Raw genomic sequence first — 14,758 nt, forward strand, 5'->3', positions numbered from 1 at the left:
CAGGCCAGAGACACTCGTGTCATTCCGGTGTGTGCTCAGTCATGTCCAGCTCTTTGCGGCTCAATGGACGGTAGCTCCCCAGGCTCCTCTGCCCATGGAATTTGTGGTGGTTTAGTCGCTGAGTTGTGTCCAACTCTTGCAAACCCTTGGACTGTAGACCCTCAGGCTCCTCTGCCCATGGAATTTTCCAGGCAAGAATACTGTAAGTGGGTTGCTATTTCCTTGCATCTGCCAGGCCCATTCTGCCTGCAGGCCCACGCACTAAGAGCCCAAAATACAGAGTTTGCTTGTTCATCTCCTGTTGATCTTTACCCAATGGCTCCTCTGCAGTGAGGTCTCCTTCGGCCGCCCTGTGTAAAATGCCCGTCTGTACCCTACACTCCTGCCCCCATGCTTCCTGCTCCCTGCTTTATTTTCCCCTTAGCACTTTGGAGCATCTTATTTGGTTTACTTGCTGTCTGTGCAGTACAGGTTCCAGGAGGACAAGGAATTTTGTTGTCTCCTTCATCTGTGGATCCTAGGCCTACCACGTTTGACACAAAGCACTTGTTTAATAAGTATTTTTGAATAAATTCACAAATAATAATAATCCCAAATAGAACTTACCCGGGGAAGGGTCGGGAATAGGTGCCAAGTGGACCCTCTGCAGAGCAGAACTGATTTCTTTTTTCAGAAAGGAAGGGATATAGTTTCCAGCCAGTCCACTAGAACTTGTAGAGCTGGAACCAACTGATTTGCAAAAGAAAAAGCTCATTACTGCAAAGATATGCACAGGACACCGACAAGGGGAAAGGACAGGGGCACAGGGCAACAGAGAACTGGGTTTTGATTTTCAGGGGGAAAAGCATTAGGAAAGAGGGAATTCGGAGCAGAACATTCCACCACACCACACTGTTAGAAAGACGGGGGGATGGGGGGCGAGGTGTACAGACAGTGTTGAGACTGTAGCCTGCACCCACAAGGAGGCTGGTGGGTTTGTTTGTTAAAAAAAGGAGACATTTAGAATTTTCTTTCTTTTTGTAATAATCAGTTTAACCTGTTCTGGAATTTTCTTTTTTCCACTCAATAATATAGAAGAGTTAGCCTTCCATGTTAGTATGGACGAATTTCAGAGTATGGTTAAACCATAACTCATTTAACCATTCTCTTATTGATCAGCATATAGGTTTCTCTTATTGATTAGCATACAGGTTATGTTAATTGTTTAGCCATCATAAGTAATTCTACACCAGAGATATTCTTGTCCAGAACCAGAAAATCAGTCATTATTAAAATTCACTAAATACATTCACTTTTTATGTCATTTCTGCCTTGAGAGTGTTTTAAGGGCAGGAACTGGGTCCTACTCATCTTAGTGTTCCAGGAGGTCCATGGGAAGCCTTACTCATAGCAAGTAATCAATACCTGCTGTATGGGTGAGCATCTATAATGAGCCTTATTACGAAGGCTCAAAGGTGCATGTGGAATAATGAAGGATGTTATACAAATAACACAGATCCACTAGGAAGTTAGACCCGTTAGGAAGAGCACATGAGAGGAAGAGTTGTTCTGTGTCTTCCCAACACAGAGCATTCTTGGCAACTACTTAAGGCAGAGTGGAAAAAACAGTCTGGAGCTCATGTATCAGGAGCTGTGTTGGTCAGCTGAAGCACCTTTTGCAACTTTGGTGACTAAATAAGAAAAATGGAAAGAGGATCAGAACAAGGAAATCACAGACAGAGAAAAGGTAGAGTCAGTAAACACAAGAGAAAATGCTCAACCCTCATTAGCAATGGGGCATGCGGGTGGAAGCCACAGTAAGATGCCATTGCACACCCTCAGATGAGCACACATCTGCAATCTTGACGGTATCAAGAGGCATCAAGGACACGGCACAACTCCTGCACCCTGCCAGACAGCAGTTGGGCAAAATCTGTGAAGTCAAAGATGAGCACAGCCTTTAACCTAACGTGATCATATCACATGTGCACACCTATAGGGGGCATCAGTATTCACTCCAGCACTCTTTCTAACTGTAAAAATGATCAACAGCCTTCATGTTCAAGAAGAGACCAGATGAATAAATTAAATGCTCTAAGTGTCCATCAACAGAGGAATGGATAAAGATATGGTACATATACACCATAGAATATTACTTGGCGTAAAAAAGAACAAAATCTTGCCATTTGTGGCAACATGGATGAACTTGGAGGGCATTATGCTAAGTCAGAGAAAGACAAATACTTTATGATATCACTTACACATGGAGTATAAAAAAATAAAGCAAACTAGTGAATATAACAAAAAAGCAGAATGACAGATATAGAGAACTAATCATTGCCAATGGAGAGAGGAAAGAGGAAAGGGACAAGAGAGTGGCAGGGGATTAAGGAGTATAAATTATTAAGTATAAAATAAGTCACAAGGATATATTGTACATGACAGAAGACATAGGCAATATTTTATAACTATAAAAGGAACATAACCTTTAAAAATTGTGAATCACTATATCACACACCTGTAACTTACATAATATTGATCAGCAACTATACCTGAACTTTAAAAAAAGTTATATTCTAGTATAAATAATAAATGGTATCATATACATATACATTGCATATGTCATTCTACACAAATGTGAAATATATTCTATGTGTGTATAATTGCTGTATATATTATTAATGCATATATGCATTATTAACATGAGTGGAGATCCAGGATTATATGCATATAAATTTTAAAACATGCAAAACCATGCTAGGTATTTCTTGTATTCTAAAAAAAAAAAAAGTTGTGGAAATAATAAACACCCAATTTGGACACAGTTGGGGGTGGAGGGGAAGGCCACAAAGGAAGGAAAGGCAATCGTGTGTGTTTGCAGAGTCTGACTTTGTATGCTGGGTGATGAGTACATGGGTGTGGATATGTTCTTTCTTTCCCTTTCAAACTCCTTAAAATACATGAACACAGAATGGACAAAGGCAGAGAGAAGAGAAGCCCAGGGGTTTACCTGGCATGTGGAAGGAGAAGCCACGCATGGTAGGGGCTGCCTGTGTGGGGTGCATCTGAAATTCATTCATCTATTGAAAAAGCATGGGCAGCGCCTTCCAAACTGTCTACCTTCCAACGATGCCCTGGGCTGAGGCTGAGCCATGAGATGGAAGGGACAAGCCAGAACAAGGCAGACCCTGTGATACCCAGAGGTCGCAGACCACAGAGCAGGGCCTCAGAAACCAGACTCTGTGTGTGCGTTCAAGTAAGTCGCTTCAGTCACCTTTGACTCTTTGTGACCCTATCGACTGTAGCCTGCCAGGCTCCTCTGTCCATGGGGATTCTCCAAGCAAGGATACTGGAGTGGGTTGCCATGCCCTCCTCCAGGGGATCTTCCTGACCCAGGGATCAGACCCAAGTCTCTTATGTCTCCTGCATGGGTAAGTGGGTTCTTTACAACTAGCGCTACCTGGGAAGCCCACCAGACTCTGTAAGACTGTTTTTCCCTCAAGCCAAGGAATTCTGCTGTCCTCCCCTGCTACTCCCAATGGCAGAGCCCGAGGGAGCTGGTCAAGCCCCCAGGGCCTGCTACCATGTGAGAGAAAGGGGCATAGGCCTGGAAAAAAGGTCAGGGTTTCCACACTGAGAGGCCCTCATGGTTCCACAGCTTGTCATCCCCTGTCTCTCTGCACTCACCCAGCCACACCCGGAGAAACTGCTTCTTATCATTTAAGGAGTAAATGTCATTACTCACCTGAAGTTATTTTGCTGATCACTGATACAGTCCCTGAAGATTTTCCAGACAAACCAGAACTGGACCACGGATTAGGTGGAATAAAATCCTTGCCTGGATTCGGGAGTACACCGTTTCTTATATTTATTCCTAATAGGGCAAAAATGTTTTTTCAAATGCAAAATTTATATTCAGTCTTGTACCACATGTCAGAGATGAGATGAATGCAGAGTCTGATTTGTCAAAGACCTCCTATGGTTCAACAATCAAAAACTTGACCGTGATGAGGCCACTGGATAGGTGGCAGAGGAAAGATGCTGTCTCAGGGGTGAGAGGGTTGTCTCACTGGTGGGTGGCCTGACAGAAGTGTCCTCACCATCTACCAACAGATCTGTCCATATCTGATGTCTTGACCTCCTGGTGCCTTCCTGGGCTTCAGTGCCCCTTGGCCTTCCTACTCACCCACCTTTGCAGACCACTGCCTTTCCATCAGCTGCCCAAGTTCTTCTCTGTCCCTCTAGAACCCCATGCCTAGCCCTGCAGCCCTCTGCTCACCTCTTTCTGAATTCTGAGATTCCATCCCCTCACCTCACATGGACCATCATCATAGTGCTGATTCTGATCTCTACCAACAACCGTCACTGACTCCCTCACTTCTCAGGCTGCCTTGATCTCAGCTGCAAGACAAACCACTGCCCCCCTACCCCCGGACCACCCACTTCCCATGGCCATCAGGCATCACAGCCATCTTTCAGAACAGAAAGACTGAATCCATTCTTTATCCTTCTTCTTCCTCTAGAGTCAAGAAGAAATAGGTCTCCCTTCAGGCCAATCTCCTAAGGCCACAGTGCCATCCCTGACGAGGTCTGGCAGTATTTAGGAGGCCTGTTTCCAATCATGGCAGAAGGCAGGGGGGAAGCAGTGAGTCAGCTGGGCCTCCATCCCCTGCCCTGGGACTCCACCCCCTCAACCTGAGCACCACTGCCCCAAACTGGATGACAGTGACAACCTGTGGGTCCCTCGCCGACACAGCACACAGGTGTTGCTAACACCATGTCACTCCTCCAGTTACAACCCTTCAAGAGCTTCCTGTTGCTCGTGAAATAAAATCCAAATTTCTTACAAGACCCCAAAGATGCCTCCTATGTCCTAATACATCCTCCACCTCTGACAGTGATCGGGCTATGCGGGCTCTCACAAGCCAAGCCCTTTCCTGCCTCCTGGCCTTTGCGCTGGCCGTTCCCTCTGCTGGGCATGCTGTTCTCACATCCCTTTGCACATGGAGCTCCCTCCTAATCTCTGGGGCCCAGCTCCTGCCACCATTACATCACCCTTAACAACCGCTGTCATCATCTGCAACTACTGTGTGCCCACTTATTTAGGGTCTGTCTCCCACCACTAGAAAATATGAGGATGAGGATACTGTCTACAGGTTGCTGGCTAAAGTCACTGCATAGACTGTGACATGAACAGAGACCCTGGAAGATGGGCAACCCAGCGGCCCCAGTTGGCTGTTTTGTCCACCATATTCTCAGCGCCCTGCACAAAACGATGTCAATACAGATTGACCGATGGAATGAATCTGTGAATGAACAGTGGGCTGATGCTATATGCTTAGAATACAGAGAACCTGGAGAGACGCTTGGGCACTCTCCAACTAGAGTGTCTTCACTTAACCCCTGTGGTACATAAAGCCAGATGGGGGGGCTAAGCTCCCTTCTGGCTTCCTGAGAGCATACAGGGCTGGAGAGACCCCCGGTGAGCTGCCTGGCTCTTCCTGGTTCCTCACTCCCTTGGACTGGACCCCATTTCCTCTACCAAATTTCTCATCTTAGGCAAGAAAAGAATGTGAAGCCTGGGACTTCCCTGGCGGGCTAGTGGTTAGGGCTCTGAGTTTCCACTGCAGAGGACACGGATTCCATCCCTGGTCAGGGAACTAAGATCCCGCATGCAGCGAGGTGCAGCCAAAAAGAAAAAGAAAATATAAAGCCTGTGTGTACTAAGTGGCTTCGGTCGTGTCCGTCTCTTTGTGGCCCTATGGACTATAGCCTGCCAGGCCCCTCTGTCTATGAGATCCTCCAGGCCTGAATAGTGAAGCCGGGTTGACTGTGCCCTCCTCCAGGGGATCTTCCCCACTCCAGGGATCGAACCCGCGTCTCTTACATCTCCTGCACTGGCAAGCGGGTTCTTTACTACTAGCAGCACCTGGAAAGCCCAGCAAATATTTCTAAGGTGGTGCCACCACCGTCCAAAACAGAAGCTTTGCAAAACTCGAGATTCCGGGGACACGATTTCTCATCAGGGACCAGAGCACAGGCAGAAAGTGTTATTACCAGGCAGGTACCGAGAGTGCTTCAGATAGTGTTGCTTGGCCGCCGACCGCAGGGTGGGCGTGTCGCGCCGGGGATAGGACGTCTGGGTGGGGGCGCTATTTCCGGTGCCCACGGGCTCCGAGGGCTTCAGGTCCAGAATGCTCTCGAATCTGAACGGGGAAAAGAAGGTTCTGGTCAGCACGAGCTGGCAGCGCATGGGATGTGAAGACAACCTCAGAAACCCAGAGGCAGTCCGTGCGCAGATGGGAGCCCACACTTGCCTGCACAGCGTCTCATCGCTCTGTCTTTTGTTTTTCAGGTCAATCCTGGTGAAGGATGGACTGAAGTCCGAGTCATCCAAGTCAGCCCAGTCATCGGAATCCTTCGTTGACCTGGAAACGAGACCCCATCTTCTCCTACTCTTTGGCTTGATCTCACCATTTTTGTGCTCCAGGCCAGTGAGAATTTTCTGTGTATACAAGGGGGTAGGGGGGTGGGGAGGAGAAGCAATACTTGGCATTAGTGAAGCTCACCCATGAGTCAGCCCCATTCTGAACTTCCTCGGTTGTGTAGACGACGGTCCTGGGGTGTAGTCTTCCCCAATATGCACTGCTTATTGGAAAATGGTGGGAAACGTCTCCAACCTCTCTCACTTATCCTGCACAGGTTACATCAGTTTCTACTCAATAGGGACACTAAGCTGTGTAAGTAAGGCTTTAAAAAAGGACATTTAGGGTACTTCTTGCATACGAGGAAGGTAGCTGGATTCTCATCCAGGGCTCATCTCTGAAAGAGTTAGCATGATTGACACTGTCCTAAATAGAATATAAGAGAATGTAATTAAAGTGCCAATCACCTGCTCTTTTATGAAAAACAATGCAATTAATACCTTATTTGCCTTGTCAGCAGACCTGGATCCTATTTAACTACAGAATTAGCTACAATAGGAAATTTATAAACACACACTGCTGCTTTAGGTGGGTTGGGGTCAAGTGGACAGTCTGGAGACACTACCCCCATAATTCACAGGGAGAGCCAGAACCTGAATTTAGACCTTTAACTACAAAGCCAAGGCTCCTTTCACAATTCCATGATATCAAAAAGGCCAATCTATTATAATTAGACCTTTTATGCTGAAAAGAAAATATTACGCAAGAAGTACGGTCAGGGCCTTCCCTGGTAGCTCAGTGATGAAGAATCCACCTGCCAATGCAGGAGACATGGGTTGGATCTCTGATCTGGGAAGATCCCACACGCCACAGAGCAACTAAGCCGTGCACCACAACTATTGAGCCTGTGCTCTAGAGCCTGGGAGCCGCAACTACTGAGTCTGTGTGCCTAGAAACTGTGCTCTACAGAGAAGCCACTGCAGTGAGAAGCCCAGGCACTGCAACTAGAGAAAAGCCCACACATGCAATGAAGACCCAGTACAGTCAAAATAAATACATAAAATTATTAAAAAAAAAAAAAGAAGAAGAAGAAGTAGGGTCAGCAAAGGAACAGCCAGACAGGGCTCCTGAGTGAACTGTCCTGCTTACTGCCTGAGGATGCTTTGGGTGGAGTGATGGCAAGAGCAAAGGGCTGGGCTTGTCCTCTGGGAGGTGGTCCGTCCTGGGAGCCTCGGCTTTATAGGGGTACATGAGATGCTGAGGGGGCTGGCTGGCTTGATGCTGTCTGGAAGAAATGCGTGTGTGTGGCTTGGCTGGGGGCTGGGCAGGAGGGACCGGCTTTACGTGAGGCGGTGCGGCTGCCTTTTCCAGAACGTCCTTCTGAGATTTTCCTGACTCCTGGAGGCTGTGCGCAGTGCTGCCCAGGGGGTGCCCCACCTGGAAGTAAGGATATCGAAGAGCCTGGAATGACACATGAGGCTGTTTCAGAAGAAGAATCTGGCTGGGAAGGTTGACACATTTCAGGGTCACAGGCTAGATTTCACATTAACCAGTCTGCTGCAGTAGCTTGCCCAAACCAACTAGAAAACAGCATCCTGAATCTGTCATACCCCTTGGGATTCTCCTTGTCCCAAATAGTGTAAAATGTATGGACTGGTTGCCACACTCAAAATTATTTGGGTAAAGCAGCCAGGTTCACTGCTGTGCCCTTTGCTACTTCTGCCAATATTCTGGCTTTGTAACTTATTTGCTTGGTGTCTTAAATACAGTATTTCACCATTCTAAGTCCATTTCTTCATTCCAGAGAAAGAAAACAAATAAGATGGAGAGAGCCAATATAATGATCTAAGAGGACTCTGAAAAATCAAATATAAAATAAGAAGATACAGCAGACAACAAGGGTTTGCTGTGTATCACAGGGAACTATCTCCAGTATCTTGTAACAACCTGTCATGGAAAAGAACTGAGAAAAAAATATGCAGAACTATCACTTTGCTGTATACCTGAAATTAACACAATACTGTAAATCAGCTATACTTTAATAAAAATAAAAATAAGCAGGTACATCTGCTTTAACATCAAAAATGCCAAAAGTGTCAAACATACTATAGTTAAACCTTGTCCATCAAGATAATTGTGCTTTCTGCATCACCAAGGAATAAATCATAAAGTGCTGGGGTTTGCAATTCTCTCTGAAATATTCCCTAGTCTTTTTGAGTGGAAGTCACTGAATATAACATAACCTTTCTCAGTGACTGGGACCTAGCCATAAACACCTGTAATGATGATAAGGAAGTGTAGATATAGACACAGATAATGTGGACACTCCTACAGAGGTCCTGGACTCTGACATCTAGCTCAGGAAGTCTTCTCTTTAGTCCCAGGTATTTTTTGCAAGTCTCAACTGAATTCGGGGTATTTTTAGCTTTTCTGATACTATTCCTAAAAAGTAAACATTCTCTCTTGGTTCCTTGTTACTGAACCTTTTTATTTTCATAGCCCCTGTGTATTCTTTAGAAAACTGGGTTCACCAGACAGCGTCCTTCTGTGGCCTGAACACACTTGTGAATTTCATTACCAGAAGTGCATTTCTGAGCACTCTCTAACCTTCTTGAGCCATCTAGAGTCTTGGCTCTTTCTTCTTTGAACCATTGGAAAGCTGCTTTCCCCCCATACCTTAATCCCTTCCAACTGTCAGCTCTCAGCTCTTGCAAATTCTAACATCACATGGGCCCTGTCCTCAAGTGACTCCGTCCGTCACTTCTGCTCAGCCAAGTCGTTGACTCAGATTACAATTGGTCTGCTTTTTCATCCTCTGGGTAATGGATTTATCAGTGAGACAAGCTGAGAAGGGGCCAGGTACAACACAAACAGAGGCTGGCAGGGGGTCCAGGAGTGGTTGAAGTCCACAGCACCACATGCTTCCTTTGGGTGTGCTTTATAATCTAAGTCAAATTGGCCTGAAGGAGGACAGGTTGGAAAAACAGGAGCCAGAAGGCATGTCAGCCACATGGCAGAACTGTTGTTGATGGTACACTGTCTGTACCAGCTACTGGTGGAGTTAATAAGGCAAATCACATTAACTTCCTATTTTTTTTTTTTTGCAAATCACTTAAACTTTCTGAGATTTAATTTTCTCGTTTATAGAATGAAACCAGTAACACCTATCTCATGGAGCCTTCATGAGATCAATATCACATAAAAACAAACAAAAGCATATGCAAACTGTCAAGTGCTATAAAATGCTAATTACAGTTATTTTCCTAGCTCTCTTCCTCTGTCATCTATAAAATGAGTGATATGGATCTTACAAGATATTTTCAAACTACCTTTCAACAACCAGTACTGCCTTATAAACACACTGTTACATATCACCCTAACTCAGAATATATTTGAAAACATTTGCCAAAGACAGGTGGATATATCTGTTTTCATTTCCACATATTATTGATATATGATGTGAACTGTACAGCAATTTTCAAAGGAACTATGTTGTTTAAACCTTTACTGCTTTAGACATAAAGAGTTTCAAACTATTTTGAATTCTTACACCTTATATAGTTCACGATTAGTGGTATTCAGTACTATTTTTCACCCATATTACCTAATAAAATAGTTCCCATAATCTATATAGGAATCATTCACAATTAGACATGAACTTCATGAGGAATGCATCAGAAGAAAATGGAAGGAAACCTGACTAGCTGTTGGCCGTTTCTTGGGATCCCACTGTAGCATGTCTCTCAGGAGCTGAACTGCTTCGCTGCTGGCATTTGGAATGAGGGTCTTCAAGTTATTGGGCACACACTGGGGCCAGCGGAAGTTCATCGCATTTGACAGTTGGTAGCCTTCAGGCCAGTCAGTCTGAAAGGAAAAGATAGAGAGTGTTCCCCAGCCAACTGCTGAAATAGGACTTTATGTTCGGCACATGTGCCCATAACAGAAGGGTGACTTGTCATTACCACATCCCTACTCACTATGGTGGACCATCCCAGAGGTAGGTGTAAATTTGTGACCGGGGTTATAAAGGAGCGGAGGAGGGCTAAGGATCACATTACGGGACTTCTGCATGGGTAAGAGTTGTGGCCATGAGAGCACAGAAGGGAGCAGAGAGGCGTGGGGAGAAAAGCAGAAGGAGCCAGGAAGTTTTCCACTGCAGGGTAGGAGGACGGTGTAGAAGACTACCAGGGCGAGGAAGATTCCAGAACGAGCCCGTGCTGCCCAGGGAGGTGGCCGGGACCACGGGAAGCTGCTGCTTTGGCCCACATCATTTACCTTTTTGGGTGTCCCCAGTACTTGGCAGATTTTGAAGATAGTATCGATCTCACTGGCCCCGGGGAAGAGCGGCCGGAGGGTGTACACCTCTGCCATGATGCAGCCCACAGCCCAGATGTCGATGGGCGAGCTGTAGCTGGTGGACCGCAGGAGCACCTCCGGAGCCCGGTACCTGCAGGAAGGAGGAGAAGCTAGTTCCCACCCAATGGCCAGAAGAAAACTAAACACACAATGAGCTCTCTAGGAGAACGTTTGTGTATTTCTGTTTTCTGTCTTGTTCAGGGTGGTGTGTTAATTTGTAAAGCCAACAGCTGTGGCTGCAGCATAAAGCTGGGCTCTTCTGTATCACAGAATTTTCTGTTGAGCATTTCTCAACAGGTCTCTTCTCTACAGCATTTTTGAGAAATACAAATAGTCAGAGAGAGCAGGCAGAGAGCGAGCTAGAGAGAATATAGAGCTCGTCATCTGTAGGCTCTTCTTGGTCATGGCCAACTGCTTAAATCAAATGCTTAGGGTCTGAAAGTTTTAATAATGCCAGTTAGTTGATTTTCCAACAGGCCTTTGGAAAATCTTTTACACAACTCTTTTAGGAAACAGTCTTTAGGAAGCTCTATATACAGAATATTTAGATTACAGAAAAGCATAATGGATTTCCTATAATATTTTTTATTTAAGTATAGTTTATTTACAATGTTGTGTTTGTTTCTGGTATACAGCAAAGTGATTCAGATACATATACATTCTTTTTCAGATTCTTTTCTATTATAGTTTACTACAAGATCCTGAATATAGTTCCCTGTTGAACTTGCTTCTAAAATTATTTACAACACAAGCTTTTAAAGCTTGTACAATACCAACATTCCTACACATAGGTGTTTTCAAATGGTGCTCTTAGTGGAAAGTTAGTATTTGTGACATTTATACTCTCCTCAGTATAATTGCATGGTCTTTAAATATAAGAAATCCAATTAAATCCTCTTGAGGAAGATTGTACTCACCATCTGGTAGATACATAGTCTGTGTATGGAGGTCTTGATCGGATTTCTCGGGCCAATCCAAAGTCTGCAATTTTCACAAGTTCAGGTCCCATACAGAGGAGGTTCTCTGGCTTTAAGTCCCGATGGAAAAAGCCTGCAGAGGAAGCGGAAAAGGAATTCAGAGGCAAGATCGTGTCTGCATCACTCTTTGCAGCTGTATTGCTCTTTTCATGACAGTGATAGTCTGGTAGGACACTGAAGGCTCTGTACATTCATCCCAATGATAATGATAATACAAAGCCCTTTGGGCCATTCATTTTCCTTTGATGAATTCAAAATGTCAAGTCCTTTAAAGTTGTCTTCATAATTTTTTTTTTCCCCCAAGAGAACAAACTTCTTTTAAAATACCAAAACTCCATTATGGGCTGAGATAACCTGGCAAAAAGAAATTGTCACGCTAGGAAAAAATACCATGCGTACGTTGTTCAAGTCAGCGGAAAGAATATGAGATTAAAACCATTAAAACATGGTACTGGGATACTAGGAGTTTACACTGCTGCAGAAACACAATTACAACTTTTGTTTAAGAAACAAGGGATTTATGAATATGACCTACTCATATCTGAGATCATGATGTGCATTGCAAATATGTTTAAATGTCAAATACTGATTACTTTGCCCAGTGAAAAGCACATTGTAGATCTGTAATCCACACTGTGAAAGGCAGAGATAACTCATCAAGTGGGAAGCCTGTCTCAGCTACAGCAGGGCTTCAGGGGTACATACAGGAGAGACCTAAACACCCACTGATCAGCATCACATGCCTTCCTCCTGCGGAGAGTATCACTGGCAGACATCATTCTGCATGAGTCTAAACCTGAATGGGTCGCCAAAACAGGGAATACAACTCTGTCAGTACTGCTGATGGGGTTATTTGTCATCTACGATCACAACCAATGCTGTGAAGCTGGATTCGAAGTAGCACATTATGGGAAGAAGTAAGAGCCATCCCTGACATGCTGACTGTTCCTCAACTACCTCTGTGCTCATGTGGTCATGTCTGCATCTCTAATGTGCCTGCTGCCCCTCTCCAGATTCCTATCTCTGACAGGAGGGACAACAGCTGGTGTCACCCCCATATTAACCTGTCCCAAACCACTCTTCTCCTCTCCCAAATCATCTCTCTTTCTTAAACTTTTGATATGATATCCAGGTAGCTTGTAGTTATGTTGGATCCATCTTTCCCCAGAGAGTAACAGACTTGGCTCATAGTTTTCATCAAAGTACTTCCTTTGGGTCCTTTCTGCCCTTTCTCTGACTTAAAAATGTGTAAATATGCATGCAGTTATGAGAATGGGATCTTTTGCCAGTGCACCCAGGAAGCCTTCATGACCCCTGAAACATATGATCTATAGATGATGGTTTCTCTTCCTAAACACTCAGAGCATCAAAAGCATGAAAAAAAGAGACCACAAACATCATTTTCTTACCGAACAGATGGGGAAAGTGAGTCACAAGCGGATGAGGGCTGAATGAGTCACAATCCCACCAAGCAGTGTGTCAGAGCTCTTGTACTTTCTGGCTCTGTTCTGTCCCTCTCAATCCAGATGGCCAAAACCTTGATTTGTGGGGCTGGTCCTTTCAAGTCCAGATTAACCCTGTTTCTCCTCTTAGACTGCCCTTTTCTCTTCTAGTTGGGCTACACTGTTATTTCCAAACTTACATGGCATTTCTCTGACACTGAAATGTCCTCCACATCCAGGTGCCACTGCCACCTTCCCTGCCACCAGCCATAACACTCACTCAACAATCCTGCATCTTCTCTTGTCCAGTCCACCCTATCACATCAACTGTACTCAGATACAAGCATCATCCCTGCACTCCAGACCCTGTAGCTTGCTTCCACCCAGGTCATGCTCCGTTACACACCGACAAACTGCTCCCATCAGTCAAGCTTTATCCTTTCCTGCTAACTGGTCTTTAATCCTACTTCCACAGAGAAGGTGGGCACTAATGAAATGAGGAGGGGTAAGATTCTGGTTCCTCATATCCCTCTAAGCAGCTTTCCTTTGATCCTGAAGGATCAAACTTCAGGCCCCAAATAAAGTATCAGAGAAAAAATGGCTAGGGAAAAAGTTTAATTGCAAACAGACTCTTAAAAATGACTAATGAAAACTGTATTTGTCAGTTGACATATGTCATCTGTCATACGGTATTTGAGGATAAGCCTTTTTTAACTAGGAAGCATTTGTGAATATGTTTGTAGAATATCTGGCCTGAGTAATAGCAACAACTATGATCAACCTTAAACTCATGAGTTCTATTCGTTAATTAAAGGTCTAAGGCCCTCTTGTCACGTACCTTACTTTTCATCTCTATTTTAACAAAGCATCACTATTTTATTACTATGAGAGGTAATGCTTCGTAATAGTTAAGTAGGCAGACTGATTGGGTTGCCTAATTTCAAATCCCAGTTCTGTTCACTGGCTGGCAAATGAGTTGCCCCCTATAAAATGGGGATGTAACAGCATCTACCTTGTGGGGTTGTTTTGCAGGATTCACATGGTAATATTTTGCAGAGCTTTTAGTGCAGTGCTTGACACATCAGCATCTTGCAGGAGCTTGTCATTGTTCGTAGTACCTCTCCTCTCATTTCATAGTCTCGACAACCTGGCAAAGGGGGCAGGCAGACACCCTAGCTCCATTTTTTTGCAAAAAGAATTAAAGTTCATGAAGCTGGTGATGTGCCACACCATCCCCCTGCCTCCACCACCACAACCTGTGAGGAGGTGGCGCTAAGCTCTGATCTGATTCCTGGCCCAATCCATGGTCTGCTGATGTGTGCACTCGGGCTTATAACAATGAGCCCACGTCTTCCTCTGTGCTTCTGATTCACAATGAAAACCCTTATAGCTGGGTTGTTCACAGATCGTGAAACAGCAAAGTGCTGTTAACACAGAATCTTCCTGTTCGAAACTGTTTGGCTTTCAGAACACAGGAACAGACCTTCAATTTTATTTCAGGGTACCCCATGCCAGTCGAATAACAGAGGGATTTTCTCTTTCATCCTGGCAGAAAATGTGTTGTGCTTTCTTTTTCACT

The 14,758-nt window shown here is 44.7% G+C and overlaps 1 protein-coding gene across 3 annotated transcripts in view; it reads right to left on the reverse strand.

The window, feature by feature from the left end:
* Positions 1–14,758, reverse strand: part of CILK1 (ciliogenesis associated kinase 1) — a 30,200-nt gene that overhangs the window by 3,734 nt on the left and 11,708 nt on the right. Inside the window, exons 5-13 of one of the 3 annotated variants that reach the window (XR_015152060.1) lie at positions 11,678–11,810; positions 10,680–10,851; positions 10,101–10,268; positions 7,554–7,865; positions 6,297–6,484; positions 6,037–6,185; positions 3,725–3,853; positions 1,816–1,912; positions 607–729 (exon numbers count right to left, since the gene is read on the reverse strand). Coding sequence is in view for 2 of the 3 variants with exons in the window: in XM_086369123.1 (XP_086225249.1) it covers positions 607–729; positions 3,725–3,853; positions 6,037–6,185; positions 6,297–6,484; positions 7,554–7,865; positions 10,101–10,268; positions 10,680–10,851; positions 11,678–11,810 (1,374 nt within the window). In the remaining variant the exon portion in view is untranslated. The remainder of the gene's footprint in view (positions 1–606; positions 730–1,815; positions 1,913–3,724; positions 3,854–6,036; positions 6,186–6,296; positions 6,485–7,553; positions 7,866–10,100; positions 10,269–10,679; positions 10,852–11,677; positions 11,811–14,758) is intronic. The other 2 variants (XM_086369124.1, XM_086369123.1) reach the window with 2 other exon arrangements.

Source organism: Bos grunniens, chromosome 23 (assembly GCF_055505025.1).
Source record: "Bos grunniens cultivar Pamir isolate PY7600 chromosome 23, Bosgru_T2T1.0, whole genome shotgun sequence".
Taxonomy (NCBI): domain Eukaryota; kingdom Metazoa; phylum Chordata; class Mammalia; order Artiodactyla; family Bovidae; genus Bos; species Bos grunniens.